Below are 16,015 nucleotides of genomic sequence, written 5' to 3'. Positions count from 1 at the left end.
ATTTGAAAGAGCTCAACTGGAATTCCATCACCTCCACTAGCTTTGTTCGTAGTGATGCTTCCTAAAGCCCACTTGACTTCACGTTCCAGGATGTCTGGCTCTAGGTATAAATGGCAAAAAGACTTTGCAAATGTTATTAAAATAAGGGTGGAAAGATGATCCCAGATTATCTGGGTGAGCCCAATGTACTCACAAGGGTCTTTATAGAAGAGGCACAGGAGTGTCAAGTCAGAGAAGGTGAAGCAATGAAAGCAAAAGTCAGAGTAATGGGACCATAAGCCAAGGAGCAAGTACTGATACATGCAACAACATGCATGAACATTGAAAACACACTATGTGATATAAAGCAATCACAAAAAACCACATATTCTATGACTCTATTTCTATGCAATATCCAGAATAGGCAAATCCCTAAATGCAGAAAACAGATTAGTGGTTACCAAAGGCTAGGATAAGAGGAGAATGGGAGGTTACTGCTTAATGAATATGATTTCTTTCTGGGGTGAGGAAAATGATCTGGAATAAGACAATGAAGATGGATGCAAAACACTGCAAATATACTAAAAAAGAAAAAAAACACTAAGTTTTACACTTAGAAATGGTTCAGTCAGTTCATTCGCTCAGTCATTTCCAACTCTCTGCGACCCTATTGGACTGCAGCACGTGAGGCTTCCCTGTCCATCACCAACCCCTGGAGCTTGCTCAAACTCATGTCCATCGAGCCAGTGATGCCATCCAACCATCTTATCTTCTGTCATTGCCTTCTCCTCCTGCCTTCAATCTTTCCCGAATTAAGGGTCCTTTCCAATGAGTCAGTTCTTCACATCAGGTGGCCAAAATATTGGCATTTCAGCTTCAACATCAGTCCTTCCAATGAACACCCAGGACTGAAATCCTTTAGGATTGACTGGTTGGATCTCCTTACAGTCCAAGGGACTCTCAAGAGTCTTCTCCAACACTACAGTTCAAGGCATCAATTCTTCAGTACTCAGCTGTCTTTACAGTCCAGCTCTCACATCCATACAGGACTACTGGAAAAACTATCGCTTTGACTAGATGGACCTTTGTTGGCAAAGCAATGTCTCTGCTTTTTAATATGCTATCTAGGTTGGTCATAGCTTTTCTTCCAAGGTGCAAGCGTCTTTTAATTTCATGGCTGCAGTCACCATCTTCAGTGATTTTGGAGCCCAAGAAAATAAAGTCTGTCATTGTTTCCACTGACCAGATGCAATGACCTTCGTTTTTCTGAATGCTGAGTTTTATGCCAGCTTTTTTACTCTCCTCTTTCACTTTCATCAAGAGGCTCTTTAGTTCTTCTTCACTTCCTCCCATAAGGGTAGTATCATCTGCATATCTGAGGTTATTGATATTGCTTATCTCCTGGCAATCTTGATTCCAGCTTGTGCTTCATCCAGCCCAGCATTTCGCATGATGTACTCTGCATATAAGTTAAATAAACAGGGTGACAATATACAGCCTTGACGTACTCCTTTCCCAATTTGGAAGCAGTTCATCGTTCCATGTTCGGTTCTAACTGTTGCTTCTTGACCTGCATACAGATTTGTGAGGACACAGGTCAGGTGGTCTGGGATTCCCATCTCTTGAAGAATTTTTCCAGAGTTTGTTGTGATCCACACAGTCAAAGGCTTTGGCGTAGTCAATAAAGCAGATGTAGACGTTTTCCTGGAACTCTCTTGCTTTTTCAATGATCCAATAGATGATGGCAATTTGATCTCTGGTTCCCCTGCCTTTTCTTTTTTTAAAAAATTAAGTTATTTATCTTAATTGGTCCCTTGCCTTTTCTAAATCCAGCTTGAACATCTGGAAGTTCACAGTTCAGGTACTGTTGAAACCTGGCTTGGAGAATTTTGAACATTACTTTGCCAGTGTGTGAGATGAGTGCAGTTGTGCAGTAGTTTGAACATTCTTTGGAACTAACTTTCTTTGGGACTGGAATTAAAAACTGACCTTTTCCAGTCCTGCGGCCACTGCTGAGTTTTCCAAATTTGCTGGCATATTGAGTGCAGCACTTTCACAGCATCGTCTTTTAGGACATGAAATAGCTCAACTTAAATTCCATCAGTTCCACTAGCTTTGTTCGTAGAGATGCTTTCTAAGGCCCACCTGACTTCTCATTCCAGGATGTCTGGCCATAGGTGAGTGATCACACCATCGAGGTTATCTGGGTCCTGATCTGTTTTGTATAGTTCTTCTGTGTATTCTTGCCACTTCTTCTTAATATCTTCTACTTCTGTTAGGTCCATACCATTTCTGTCCTTTATTGTGCCCATCTTTGCATGAAATGTTCCCTTGGAATCTCTTATTTTCTTGAAGAGATCTCTAGTCTTTCCCATTCTGTTGTTTTCCTCTATTTCTTTGCACTGATCACAAGGAAGGCTTTCTTATCTCTCCTTGGTATTCTTTGGAACTCTGCATTCAGATGGGTTTATCCTTCCTTTTCTCCTTTTTTGAGTTTTGCTTCTCTTCTTTTCTCAGCTATTTGTAAGATCTCCTCAGACAACCATTTCGCCTTTTTGCATTTCTTTTTCTTGGGGACGGTCTTGATCACAGCCTCCTGTAAAATGTCATGAACCTCCATCCATAGTTCTTCAGGCACTCTATCAGATCTAATCCCTTGAATCTATTTGTCACTTCCACTGTATAATCATAAGGGATTTGATTTAGGTCATATCTGAATTGTCTAGTGGTTTTCCCTACTTTCTTCAATTTAAGTCTGAATTTTGCAATAAGGAGCTCATGATCTGAGCCACAGTCAGCTCCAAGTCTTAATTCTGCTGACTGTATAGAGTTCCTCTATCTTTGGCTGCAAAGAATATAATCAATCTGATTTCAGTACTGACCATCTAGTGATGTCCATGTGTAGAGTCATCTCTTGTGTTGCTGGAAGAAAGTATTTGCAATGACCAGTGAGTTCCCTTGGAAAAACTCTGTTAGCCTTTACCCTGTTTTATTTTGTATTCCAAGGCCAATCTTGCCTGTTACTTCAGGTGTCTCTTGACTTCCCACTTTTGCATTCCAGGCCCCTATGATGAAAAGGACATTTTTTTTTTTTTTTTGATGTTAGTTATAGAAGGTCTTGTAGGTCTTCATAGAACCATTCAACGTAATCTTCTTCAGCATTAGTGTTTGGGGGATACACTTGGATTATCGAGATATTGAATGGTTTGCCTCCGAAATGAACAGAGATCATTCTGTCATTTTTGAGACTGCACCCAAGTACTGCATTTCTGACTCTTTTGTTGACTCTGAGAGCTACTCCATTTCTTCTAAGGGATTCTTACGCACAGTAATAGATATAATGGTCATTTGAAGTAAAATGGTTAGTTTTATGTTATGTGACATATCTTGATCTCTTTTAAAAAGAACAACTACTAACAACTTTAACTCATAATTCAACAACTTAGAAAAAATAGAAGAAGCAGGAATATTTTCCAGCTCATTTAATGAAGCCAGTATTACAAACACCAAAAGTAAACAAAGACGTCACAAGAAAAAAAAAAAAACCTACAAATACCTTTCACGAATTTAGCTGCAAAATCCTTAACAAAATATCAGCTAATTGAATTCAGCAATTCAGCAATTCCAGAGCAGTATGTATTCCAGGTATGCTACTTTGGTGTAATATTAAAAACAAACAAAGCACACAGTGTAATACACTACATCAACAGGCTAAAGAAGAAAGGTCATAAGATCATATCAACTGATGCAAAAAAACATTTTCTAAAGATCCAAAAGCATTCATGATTAAAAAAAAACTTTCAGTAAACAAGGATTAGAGGGGAATTTCTTCAACCTCATAAAGAACATCTACAGAAAAAAGTTACAGCTCACATCATACTGAAGAAAGACTGGCTTCCCTCTAAGATTGAGAAAAAGGCAAGGATGTTCATTCTTATCACTTTTATTCAATATATCACTGGAAGTCCTAGACAACACAATAAAGCATGAAAAAGAAATAAAAGGTATCCAGATTAGATTGGGTTTCCCTGATGGCTCAGATGGTAAAGAATCTGCCTGCAATTCAGGACACCCAAGTTCAATCCCTGGGTCAGGAAGATCCCCTGGAGAAGGAAGTGACAACCCACTCTAGTATTCTTGCCTGGAGAATCCCATGGACAGAGGAGTCTGGAGAGTCCCAGTCCATGAGGTCACAAAGAGCTGGATACAACTGAGTGACTAACACTTTCACTTTCAGATGAGAAAAAAATAAATCTGTCCCTGTTTGTAGAGGTCGTGACTGTCCACATAAGAAAAGCTTCTTCAACTAATAAGAGAGCTTAGCAAGGTTGCAAGATAAAAGATCAACCCACAAAAATCAACTGCATTTCTAGATACTAACAATAAAGTAGAAACCAAAATCTTAAAACAGTATCATTTACAAGTTCCCCCAAAGTGAAATAAGAACAAAATCTATATGCCGAAAATCATAAAACACCAAACCAAACAAAAAAGACCTAAATAATTGGAGAGATACCATGTTCATGAATTAGAAAAATCAATATAGTAAAGATGTCAGTACTCTCCTAATTGACTTCAAACAGGTTTAATGAAATTCCTATTAAAATCCTCACAAGGTATTTTGCACACATAGACAAGCTTATTCCAAGGGTTTTTTTTTTCCATTTTACAATGTATATGAAAAAGGAAGGCCCTCAAATAACCAACAGAATAGTAAAGAAGATGAATGAAGTTGAAGTATTCATACAACCCAATTTAAAGACATATTATATAGTTACAGTAATCAAGACAGTATGGTATAAGAAGAGGGACAGATACACAGACACACATACACGTCAGAACAGAGACCCAGAAACAGATTCACACAAATGCAACACAGTGATTTTTGACAAAGGTACAAAAGCAATTCAACAGAGATGGGATAACCTAACAGAATGGCTAAAGTAAAATTTCTTAGAATTTTTAATTAATTTATTTTTGGCTGTGCTGGATCTTCATTGCTGCTCAGGCTTTTCTCTAGTTGCGGTGAGTAAAGATTCCCTTCCAGGGGATCTTCCCAACCCAGGAATTGAACCAGGGTCCCCTGCATTGCAGGCAGATTCTTTACCGGAAGAGCTACCAGGGAAGTCCATATTGCACATAATAAAAGTAAGTATTATCTATCAACTATACTTCAATAAAATTAAAATGCAAATATCATCTTGTAAAACTTTTATCTCAGTGTAAATACACACGCAAATATGTAAATGGTATCTGTTAGGAATGGTTTAGCCAAAGTGTGAAAGTTACTGTTCTAATGCCCTCAAATAAGCACTGGCCTAATATGAAGAATAATATAATGGAAAATAATTGTAAAACAATGTAAAACCATTTCCAATAAAGCATCCTGATTCCTAAGTCCATCCTCCGCACACCGTCCCCCAGGTCCCCACTCTTCCGCTCTTCTGTCCTCTTCGAGCTGGTTCTTTAACTGCTGCATTAGTGTACATTACATACCAGAACGGATCAAAGTGCAAAATCATAACTGAGCTTTCTTCTGAAATCCTTCAAACTGGGTAATGTTATCCCTTGAGACAGAAAAGGAGCTGCCCAAAGGCATGAGGGGAACTAAGAAAATTTAGTTCCAGTCTCTCTCCACTTAACTAGATCCTGAAATAAAGAGTAAGCAAAAATATGGATTTATTCCTACCTGTGAGGAAAAAATAAACCAAATGAACCAAATCAACTGCAGATATTTTCCCCCCCAAATTCTGACCAACCATCACTATAACAGATATGTATTATAAAGATTTTAAGTATTTTTTAGTAAGGGTTTACACAGTCACTAAGGAGCTAGTCCAGGCTGGTCATTCTGAAAGATGACTAAGGCGTTTTCACCTGAACCATGGAAAGCACAAGAATATACAATTTTGTAAACCTTTTTCTCAATTAGCCCTCTTGTCAGAGTCATAATGAAAATTAAAACTCCTTTACAGAAACACCTGTAAGGGCAGTCATTATGATAAAAATCATGTTTGTTCTCCATACAAAGATGGAAATAAAGTCGCTTTGCCATATGCTCTGAGTAATTATTCAAGCAGCCTGATGGTTTTACAATGAATCATCTCTTGTTTACACTGGTGATTTCTATCTCAATGGATAGTAACCCCATCTTTCCGGATGCTCCTGCCAAAAAATCTTGGATACTTCTCACATCTAATCCAAAGGCATATCTCTAACTCCAAAATATATTATACCAGCATCTTATCGCTCCTCATCACCTCCATTACTACCTCTCTCCCCCAGATAACCTCCCCTTCCACCCCTATACCCTCACAAAACTATTTTCCACGTAGCAGCCTAGGTAATCCTTTTAAAACTTTATGTGAAGCAAAAGCCAGGACTTACTAGGCTTCATACCATCTGACAGCCAGGACCATCCATTCCTACCACTTTACTCTCCTGATCCTTCAGCCTTGTTCCCCTCTGCTCCAGCCACCCTTGTCTACTTACTCCTTAGTCACAGAAGCATGCTCCTTCTCCAAGACCTTTGCTCCTGCTGTTCCCTCTGCTTGGAACAAACTTCCTGCAGATAACCACACACTCACTTCACCTCCTTCACGTCTTTCTGCAAATGTCACCTTCTCAGGAAGGCTTTCCTTGACCTACTTAAAACTCATCTCTATCCCCAGGGGTTCCCATCCCTTCCCCTACTTTTATTTGTTCTTCATCATCACCAGATTATAAAGTCCATAAAAGAAGGGATTTCTGTCTGCTTTGCTGCTGTTATCTCTAGCATCCAAAATAGTGTCTAACACACAAGAGGAAGTCAGTAAATATTTGGTGAATGGATTAGTCAATCGAGTAGTAGCATACATTTTCCAGAAAAAAAATCTGCTAATTTGAGGCAGAACAAACACAAAAATATCATAAAAATCATGCTCGTTCTCCACACAAAGATTTCATGGGCGTCACCTCATTATTACCGTCATAAGCACTGGTTAACATTTATTGAGCTCTTACCTTGTGTGCCAAATACTATGCTGAGCACTCTCTTGACTTGCTTTTTTTTTCCCGTCTAATTCTCACAATAATTCCATGAATTAGGCATTATTGATCTTACAAAGCAAGGCAAACAAAGGTAAGACAGGTCATTAATTACCGAGGGGCACAGAAGGGCCTAGAAACCAGAACTACATGATGTTTCAATACCATGCTCTTAACTGGTAGGCAACTGTCTCTTCAGATTAAAGCTAACATTTATTAACTGATTATTATGTGTCAGGTTAAATTATTTACTTACAATGTCTTATTTAATTTGAAAAAAACAAAAACAAAAAAACACGAGGCCAACACTTTTAGTTGCCTATCCAGCATACAATTTTCCCTTCTTTAATAACAGAACTTTGACCTACTTTGTCTGAAGTAATAATGTGCTTGGATAAAAAGTGTCATTTCATTTGCAAATGGCCCAATGACACAGTTCTGTCCAATAAAATGGAAATGTAAGTCACTGAGTAAGTCTTCCAGGAAAGAAAGCCCTTTGAAAGGGAACCACCTGAGCTGTCACATGACTCTGTCCTTTCTCCGTATTCTTCTGGTCTGGAACACAAGCACAAGGCTAGGGGTGGAAGAACCATCTTGCAACTCTGAGAATGCAAGTCACGTGCTAAGTGAAGTGGAGTGAAAAGCCAGGAGTCTGGGTGCCCCACGGCACGTAGGCTGCCACTTCAGTTTCCTTGTCATATAAAGGGGTCAAAAAAGTTTTTTACTAAGCCACTATATTTGTTTTCCATTACAGAGAGTCAAATGCAATCCCTATTTGATACAACCCTATGAGGTTGTTGGCCCAATGTGGCTTCCTGGAAAAATGTCTTCCAATCAGGGGAGAAAATACACTAACCATTAAACATCACTCTATCAGTAGAACATGTCTTTCACATTAACGGAGGAGCCAGGGGTGGGATCCTGCAATCTGTACTTGGTAACTGATACTTTAGACATCAGATGTGTAGCTAGTGAACAACTGATGACAATTTAAAAGGCGGGGAGGTAGTAGAGAATAAACGTAGTGGGATGCCTTTCACCGAAGTATCAAAAGTTGGTGAATCACAGCTTACTAAAAACAGATCTTAAAGAACAATTTTCTAAACCTAGGCTGAGGTAAACACTAAATATTTATTGAGGTTTTTCAAAATGCATGATAACAAAAGCAACAGGGCAAAGCCCTTGTCAGACTGATTTCCCACTTTGCCACTATATTGTACTGTGGGCAATACAGGGCCTTACACAGCTGTACTACCATGTCCAGAATAAATCCCCAAAGCGATCGAAACTTGAATGATATCTGGAAGTAAGAAGAAAAAGAAGCAGTGATGTTCCAATAAACATTACAACAGATTCAAAATACTACAAGGTTACAAGTGTTAGAAGATTTCAAATCATGAGGCATTTCACATTTTATGGCAGTACCAAAAAGTAGGAAATGGAAGAAGGAGAAAAAAACAAAGGGACAACCATCATCAGTATGGAGTAATAAATACGAGCTAAAAGCTTCCTATAAACAATTACACTTGTAATTCCATGACAAATGTACCATTATTCCCCTTTTACAGACAAAAACCAGAAACTAAAAACCAATAAATTGCCCAAGATCAGATAGGTAGCAAGAGGTAAAGCCAGGATTTGAATCCCAGGTCAGTCTAACCCCAAAGTCCATACTCTTCAGTTACTTCAACACCCAAGTACAGGAGAACACCTGGTGAGAAATCCTAATACAGCAGTAGAGACCAGGAAGGAGCGCAAAGACGCTGAAAAGATGAATGATTACTGTGAGACTAATACTATGTCTTTTACAAGTAATCATAGAACTTAAACCCTTGCCAAAACACGCTTAAGATAACAGAATTTTTTAAAAGGAAGTCCTTTGAATTCCCAACCTATTATTTTTTTTTTATGTTCTAGGAAGGGAATTTTCTTTTCTCTATAGGATTTTGCTAGAAAATGAGAGAACAAAACAACACGAGAAACTAACCCCACAAATACAGTTCTAAGAAGCACATGTAAAAAAAATTATAGTTCAAATAAATATATGTTTTGATAAGAAAGGAGACACCATTATATTATTTCCTTAAAATACAATCTTTGAAAACAGATATTCAAAAGATTCCCTCAAGCCTTTTTTTCCAGACTTTCATCATTTGTTTCCTGAAAAAAAGAGAGTACAATCTGGAGAAATTACAAAAATTCATTTTGAAAACTACTTACAGCTTATTACAAAATACTGTATTTCAAACATTTCAGCATGGAAGCAAAGTTAGAATAACTGTACAGTGCTTTACTGAACCCTGCTGCTTGTACATCCTCCCTTTTGAGAAGATGAAGTGAGACACTGTGTGAAGAGTGGAGTGGAAGTACATTAGGAACTTCTAGAAACTTATTAACGAGAAAGAGAACACTTTAAAAATGACAAAATAGGATACGCAAAAGAGAATAAATCTAACTAAAAGGGTTATCTACAAAAAATCTGCTCCAGTATTTTTTTTCCCCCATTGTAAGGATATTTCCTTTAAGGTGGGAGGATGACTACCATTGTTCAGTTACTTCCAAAAATCAATCAAAATGCAGATGCAAGGACAAGAATCCTGGATTAGGCAATAGTTGGACACCAGTCCTGACTGTGCCCATAACTAGTTCTGACTCTGGACAAGCCATTTTACCTTTCTATGTCTGTGTCTTTGGGCTTCCCAGATGGCTCAGGGCCTGCCAACGCAGGAGATGCAGGTTCAATTCCTGCATCTCCTGCACTTATAGTATCTCTAAGTCTTCCAGTGTGGCTCATACTGTAACAAATCCGCCTGCAATGTGGGAGACCTGGGTTTGATCTCTGGGTTGGGAAGATGCCCTGGAGGAAGAAATGGCAACCCACTCCAGTATTCTTGCCTGGAGAACCCATGGACAGAGAAGCCTGGGGGGGCTACAGTCCCTGGGGTCACACGACTGAGTGACTGAGCATGCATGCACGCATCTTTATCTGTAAAACCTTACTTCATGCCTTACAAAAAACTTAAAACACATCAGAGGACTAAATTTAAGGGCTAAAACTATAACACTTAGAAGAAAACATAAGAAAAAAATGTTTGTGATGTTGGGCTAGTTAAGATTTCTTAGATACAATATCAAAAGCACAATCAATAAAAGCAAAGATCAATAATCTCTATCAAAATTCAAAACTTTCATGCTTTAGCAGACACCATTAAGAAAATGCTAAAATTGAGGCAGCGGGGCGGGGGGGAATGCTGTAATAAGGGAATTCCCTGGTGGTCCAATGGTTAGGACTGGGCTCTTTCACTGCCATGGGCCACGTTCGATCTCTGGTCAGAGAACTAAGATCCAGCAAGTCCCGATTCCCTGCTGTCCCACCTTACCAAAGAAATGAAAAGACAGAGTAAATATTTGAAATTGTGTATCAGGTGAAGGACTCATATCCAGAATGAATAGACACCTAACAATCACACTCGCCTCTATAATTTAGTGAGAAGAGAACAACCCAGTGGACAACCCAAGCAGGAAAAAGATTGGAATAGACCTTTCACCAAAGAACAGATATGAAAAGCTAATAAATAAGCACATGAAAGGATGCTCTCCATCATTAGTCATTAGGGAAATGCAAAACAAAGCCACAATCAGATATACTTCACATCCACTAGGATGGCTTTAATCAAAAAGACAGACAACAAATGCTGGCAAAGATGCAGAGAAAACGGATCCTCATTCACGGCCGAAGGGAATGTAAAACGGCACAGTCACTTTGAAAAATTTGTTCCTTAAAAAGTTATACATATAATAAATCTACCATATGACCCAGCAATTCCACTCAAGAAAAATGTAACATGTTCACCTGAAGATTTGATACAAAATGCTCACAGCAATATTATTCAAAATAGGCAAAAGGCGGGAGCAATCCAGTGTCCATCAAATGGTCTCCAATAAAAAGGAGTAATGTACTAATACAGGCAGCAATATGGATGAACCTCAAAAAACATTACACCAAGTAAAAGAAACCAAACACAAAAGATCACATATTGTATGATCATATTTATGGGAAAATGTCCAGGAAAGACAAATCTATAGAGACAGAAAGTAGATTTGCAGTTGCCTTCGGCAGGGGGTGGAAACAGGGAGTGACTGCAAATGGACATGAGGCATCTTTTTGGAATGATGGAAATGTTCTAAAATTGGATTGTGGTGATGACTGAACAACTCTGTAAATTTATAAAAAAAAAAAAAAAACTATAGTACTGTACAGTTAAAACAGGTGGATTTTATGGTATATAAATTGTTTTTAAAAATGAAAAAATTTTACGCTATGTGAATGAACCAAAACACAAAACACTATGTATTATACAATCCGATTTACATGACATGTCCAGAAAAGGCAAATCTATGGAGTTGGAAAGGTTTGCAATTGCCTGAAACTGGGGGTAGGAACAGGGATTAATTGTCAACAGGCACGAGGGATCTCATTGGGATGACGAAAATATTCTAAAACTGTATTATACTGATTGGTGCACAATACATTCACTAAAATCATTTAATTTACACTTTAAAATGGGTTAATTTTATACTTTAAAAAATGGGTGAAATTACATCTCAGAGTAAAGTTGTTTTAAAAGTAAAGTGGTCAAATCACATGAGAGTTCTCAACTTTTGGAGTGAGATGATGACTAACACTATTCCAGAGGGCTGAGCCTCCCTTTCGCTCACTCACAGACACCCTATTGGTCTGAGAATAGCAAATCAACAAGTTTCTAAAGCTCTAGCGCCTTGTGCCACCTTATTATCAAAAGCATTAACAACCACAATGCTACTCGCCACCCTAGAAAGATGTACACCTTACCGGAAAGGTAAAGAAAAATTCCTCTTCTAAAATGACAGAGACCCCTTTTCCTTGCTTTTTTAGACATCATTTTGGAATCTCCCACTTAATCCCTTTTTTCAATATGAAACTCTGATGGAGGTACTCATAAACAGTCTTTAGAATGAACCAGTACACATCAAAGATACGGCACATAGTAAGGACCAGATCCATGAAGAGGCTTAAGGATAAAGACTGGATGTCTTCACATAAATCTTACCCCAGATTTGTTTTGATACAAGAAGCAAGTGGGGAAAAAAAAAAAAAAAGAAAGAAATGTGACAAAGTTTCTCTAAACACTGGCACAATGCAACAAACACTCACTCCCCCCAACCCCCAAGACAGCTTTTCAGGAGTTTTCAGCCACTCTTTGTTATAAAACTAATTTCGGACAGGATGCTGATCTAGCAAAGCAGACAATCTTCTTCCTCCAATACACAGGGGTCTGCTGATGTCCGTTGGCTCGAGCTTCTGCTTAGCTAAACCCACTCCCTTTTGATTTCTAAGATCACTAGATTATTGTTGTCCAACAAATACTCCCCTTATCCCCAGTCCCCACCCTCCCCCAATCACTGTGCCTCTCTGATAATTACTATTCATGTTTGTGCAAGCTTTGATCTCTGCCAGCTGGTATTCCCAGACCCCCTTCAAATCCATTCCACACACAACAGCCAGATTCATTGGTTCATATCATGTCTCTGTTTAAAGCCCTCCAAAAACACTTAAAATTTCAAAACACTCACCTTGGCTGAGAAGGTCCCTAAAATCTGGCTCCTCTCTTACTTTCTAACCTTACCAGTCTTCTTTCGGGTCCTAAAACACATCAAGCTTTTTCCCTTCTCTGGGGCCTTTGCATTTCCTCATTTCTCAGTAAAGAACAATCTTCCCTTGGCCCTCAAGACTCTTTGTCATCCTTCAGAGCTCACTTTACATGTCGACACCTCAGAAAAAGCATCTTCCTTGAAATGGCCCCAACTAGGTCTCCACGTTATTCTCTCTCAGAACATCTTGCTTGTTTCCTTGCTAGCACCTGCCAAAACCTGTAATTCTTTTTATTTGCCTACTTATGTCTACCTCCCTGGCTGGCAAGTCAATTCCAAGCAGTCGTAAGTTGGTCTACGTCGCTCAGTGCCGTACCTGCAGCTTTATCCGGAGAGGCTCCCCAGTTCCACCCGAGCAATGCCTGGCACTTCGTGGGGGTTCTCACGCGGATGCAGGACTGAACAGAAGCACCCTAACCTATCACCCCACAAATAGATGACCAAGCCCGCAACAGCAATACCCCATTCCTCGCAAAGCCTTAAAGGCCTGTCCCACATCTTCACTTTTCTTTTTTCTCTCAGACACATCTGTGGCTCAGGTTCAAACATCTGTCGCCACACAAATCTCTGACGAGCCTCTCAGACCCCACCCCACCTCGCCGCACAGGCGCGCCTCTCAAAATCCCCTCCACGCCTTGCAGGAGCTGCACAAACCCCGAGCCTCACCCACGCGCCCTACCAACCCCAAGGCCACTCGAGCGCCCACGAATATCTGGGAGTCCTGCGCTCCCCGAGCTCCCGCAGGAGCCCACGTTCCGGCGCGTCACCCGCCGCCCAGCGCGGCGCCTCCCTCCTCCGCGGCGCCAGCTCTCACCTATCACCTCCTGCAGCTCGTAATCGTCCCTGTTGATGGACCAGGGCAGGGCACTGGAGTCCTCGGTCATGACGGCGGCGCGACACTCGGTCTTCCCGCAAACTCACTGACCTCTCTCTTCTCCTGGCCGCACCTCTCCCCACCCCCAACCGCTGCCGCCGCGCCCCCACCAACCGCCTCGCGAACAGCCACGGGTCGGACGGCGCCTGGCGCTGGGTGGCCGCGCGGCAGATTGGTGGGGGGCTCGAAGCACCCGCGAACCTCGCCTCTTTGCTACTCTGCGGCCGGCACTCCCCTCCCCGGCCCAGGTCCCGGCTTCGGCCTCCACGGCAGCAGCGACAAGAGCTTCGCCTGGGCCCAGCCCCTCTGTCCCGCCCTCCACCTCAGCCCCACGCACTGGCCAAACTTTCCCTTCTCCCTCCACCTGCCGACACGCAGCGCGCTGACGTCACCGCGTCGGGCATGCCCCCCACCTCGGCCCCGCCTCCAGCTGCCATTACAAGTGTGGCTGGATAAGCAGCGAGCAAGAAGGAAGCCCGAAGAAGACGAATTTGATGGTAGAAGGGAAGAAATACTTTGAAAGGAGTTCAGCAAGGGCATAGGAAAGCCAGAAAAGAGCCGAAAGTAGCAGAGGTAGTAGCCACACTAAATATGGCGACCAAAGGGCAGCCTAGTGGAGGGGGCGGAGCCACTTCTGGCGGCGAGGGCACGTTGTCGTCTCCGTCGTCGCATTCATTGGCTTATTTGAGAAGGAATCAGAACGGCAGTAAGTGGGTGTGGACGTCAGTCATAAGTTAGTCCCGCCTCCACGCGCTGGGCGCGCTGTTCCGCGACAAGGCTCCGGTCCTGCAAGATCACGGTTACGCTACTCGCTTTGCACCGTTCTCCCAAGTGACGTCGCCACGTAACCGTTACACCCTCGAGACGTGCAAACGGCCCCGCAGGGTGTGGAGAAACCCGAGGGAGCAGCTGGGTGGGGTAGCCTTGGGGTATGGACGACTGCCAACTGGAATAAAAGGTCTCGGTCCACGGGACAGAGTGGAACCGGAAGCTCGCCCCGTGACGACATCTTTTTTCTAGGCGGAAGTTATTTCTACAGTCCACGGCTCGGCCTTCCCTGTAACCTTACTGGACAGAGAAGGTGTTCTATCCATTCTCAGCTTTGGAGCTCAAATGATCACCTGTCTCGGGGCCTTGGAAGGTTGCAGTTTTTTCCCTGAGGCAACTGGGGCCAGTAAGCTAGTGCTGTATGGCCCAGCAGATCTGAGATTATGTCAAAGCCTTGGCTTTTGTGTGACGTCATTGAACTTCAGTTTTTCTCAGATTGTCCACTTAGGTCCTTTGGGGAAGTCAATAAGATGAAACTGGAAGCCTTTGGTAAAATGCAGTGAAGAGTAGCCACGTGGATTGGGCTAGGTTTGAAAGTCTTCTCAGTTGGATGTCTTTCAGATCAATAGTAGTCATTATGAAAGACATCTTTACCCAAGACCAAGTTAGCACGTTTCCACATTCTTGGTGGGATTAGAGAATGTTTCGGGAGGGGATCCTGCAAAGTTAATATGATATAAAACAGGTGTAAATTGAGAGGCTAGAATATCCCAGTCACAAAGAAGTGCCAGAGTTTCCAAGTTTGAAAGCATAGCACAGGCATTCCTGTAAAGATTGGCTTCAGCCGTTGACTACTGACCCCTTTATTGCCGTGTATTGCGTTTTTCTTTTTGCAGAGAGGATGGGAGTGAAAGAAGAGAGTGAAAAAGTTGGCTTAAAGCTCAACATTCAGAAAACTAATATCGTGGCATCTGGTCCCATCACTTCATGGGAAATAGATGGGGAAACAGTGGAAACAGTGTCAGACTTTATTTTGGGGGGCTCCAAAATCACTGCAGATGGTGATTGCAGCCATGAAATTAAGACGCTTACTCCTTGGAAGGAAAGTTATGACCAACCTAGATAGTATACTGAAAAGCAGAGACATTACTTTGCCAACAAAGGTCCATCTAGTCCAGGCTATGGTTTTTCCAGTAGTCATGTATGGATGTGAAAGTTGGACTGTGAAGAAAGCTAAGCACCGAAGAATTGATGCTTTTGAACTGTGGTGTTGGAGAAGACTCTTGAGAGTCCCTTGGACTGCAAGGAGATCCAACCAGTCCATCCTAAAGGAGATCAGTCCTGGGTGTTCATTGGAAGGACTGATGGTGAAGCTGAAACTCCAATACTTTGGCCACCTCATGCGAAGAGTTGACTCACTGGAAAAGATCGGGGTGCTGGGAGGGATTGGGGGCAGGAGGAGAAGGGGACGACAGAGGATGAGATGGCTGGATGGCATCACTGACTTGATGGACATGAGTTTGAGTGAACTCCGGCAGTTGGTGATGGACAGGGAGGCCTGGTGTGCTGTGATTAATGGGGTCGCAAAGAGTCAGACCTGACTGAGCGACTGAACTGAACTGAACTGAAGGACGGGGATCAGATCTATCAAGAGCTAAATATGATGATAAGGACTAG

The 16,015-nt window shown here is 41.6% G+C and overlaps 1 protein-coding gene across 1 annotated transcript in view; it reads right to left on the bottom strand.

The window, feature by feature from the left end:
• OXSR1 (oxidative stress responsive kinase 1) overlaps window positions 1-13,921 on the bottom strand; it is an 87,437-nt gene extending 73,516 nt beyond the window's left edge. The window contains exon 1 of the mRNA XM_005901135.2: window positions 13,511-13,921. Coding sequence (XP_005901197.2) covers window positions 13,511-13,580 — 70 coding nt within the window. The 5' untranslated portion in view covers window positions 13,581-13,921. The remainder of the gene's footprint in view (window positions 1-13,510) is intronic.
• Between the last annotated feature and the right edge of the window lie 2,094 nt (window positions 13,922-16,015).

The sequence above is a fragment of the Bos mutus genome, chromosome 22 (assembly GCF_027580195.1).
Source record: "Bos mutus isolate GX-2022 chromosome 22, NWIPB_WYAK_1.1, whole genome shotgun sequence".
NCBI lineage: Eukaryota > Metazoa > Chordata > Mammalia > Artiodactyla > Bovidae > Bos > Bos mutus.
The sequence above is the reverse complement of the archived record's forward strand: the minus strand, read 5'-3'. Positions and strand labels throughout refer to the sequence as shown.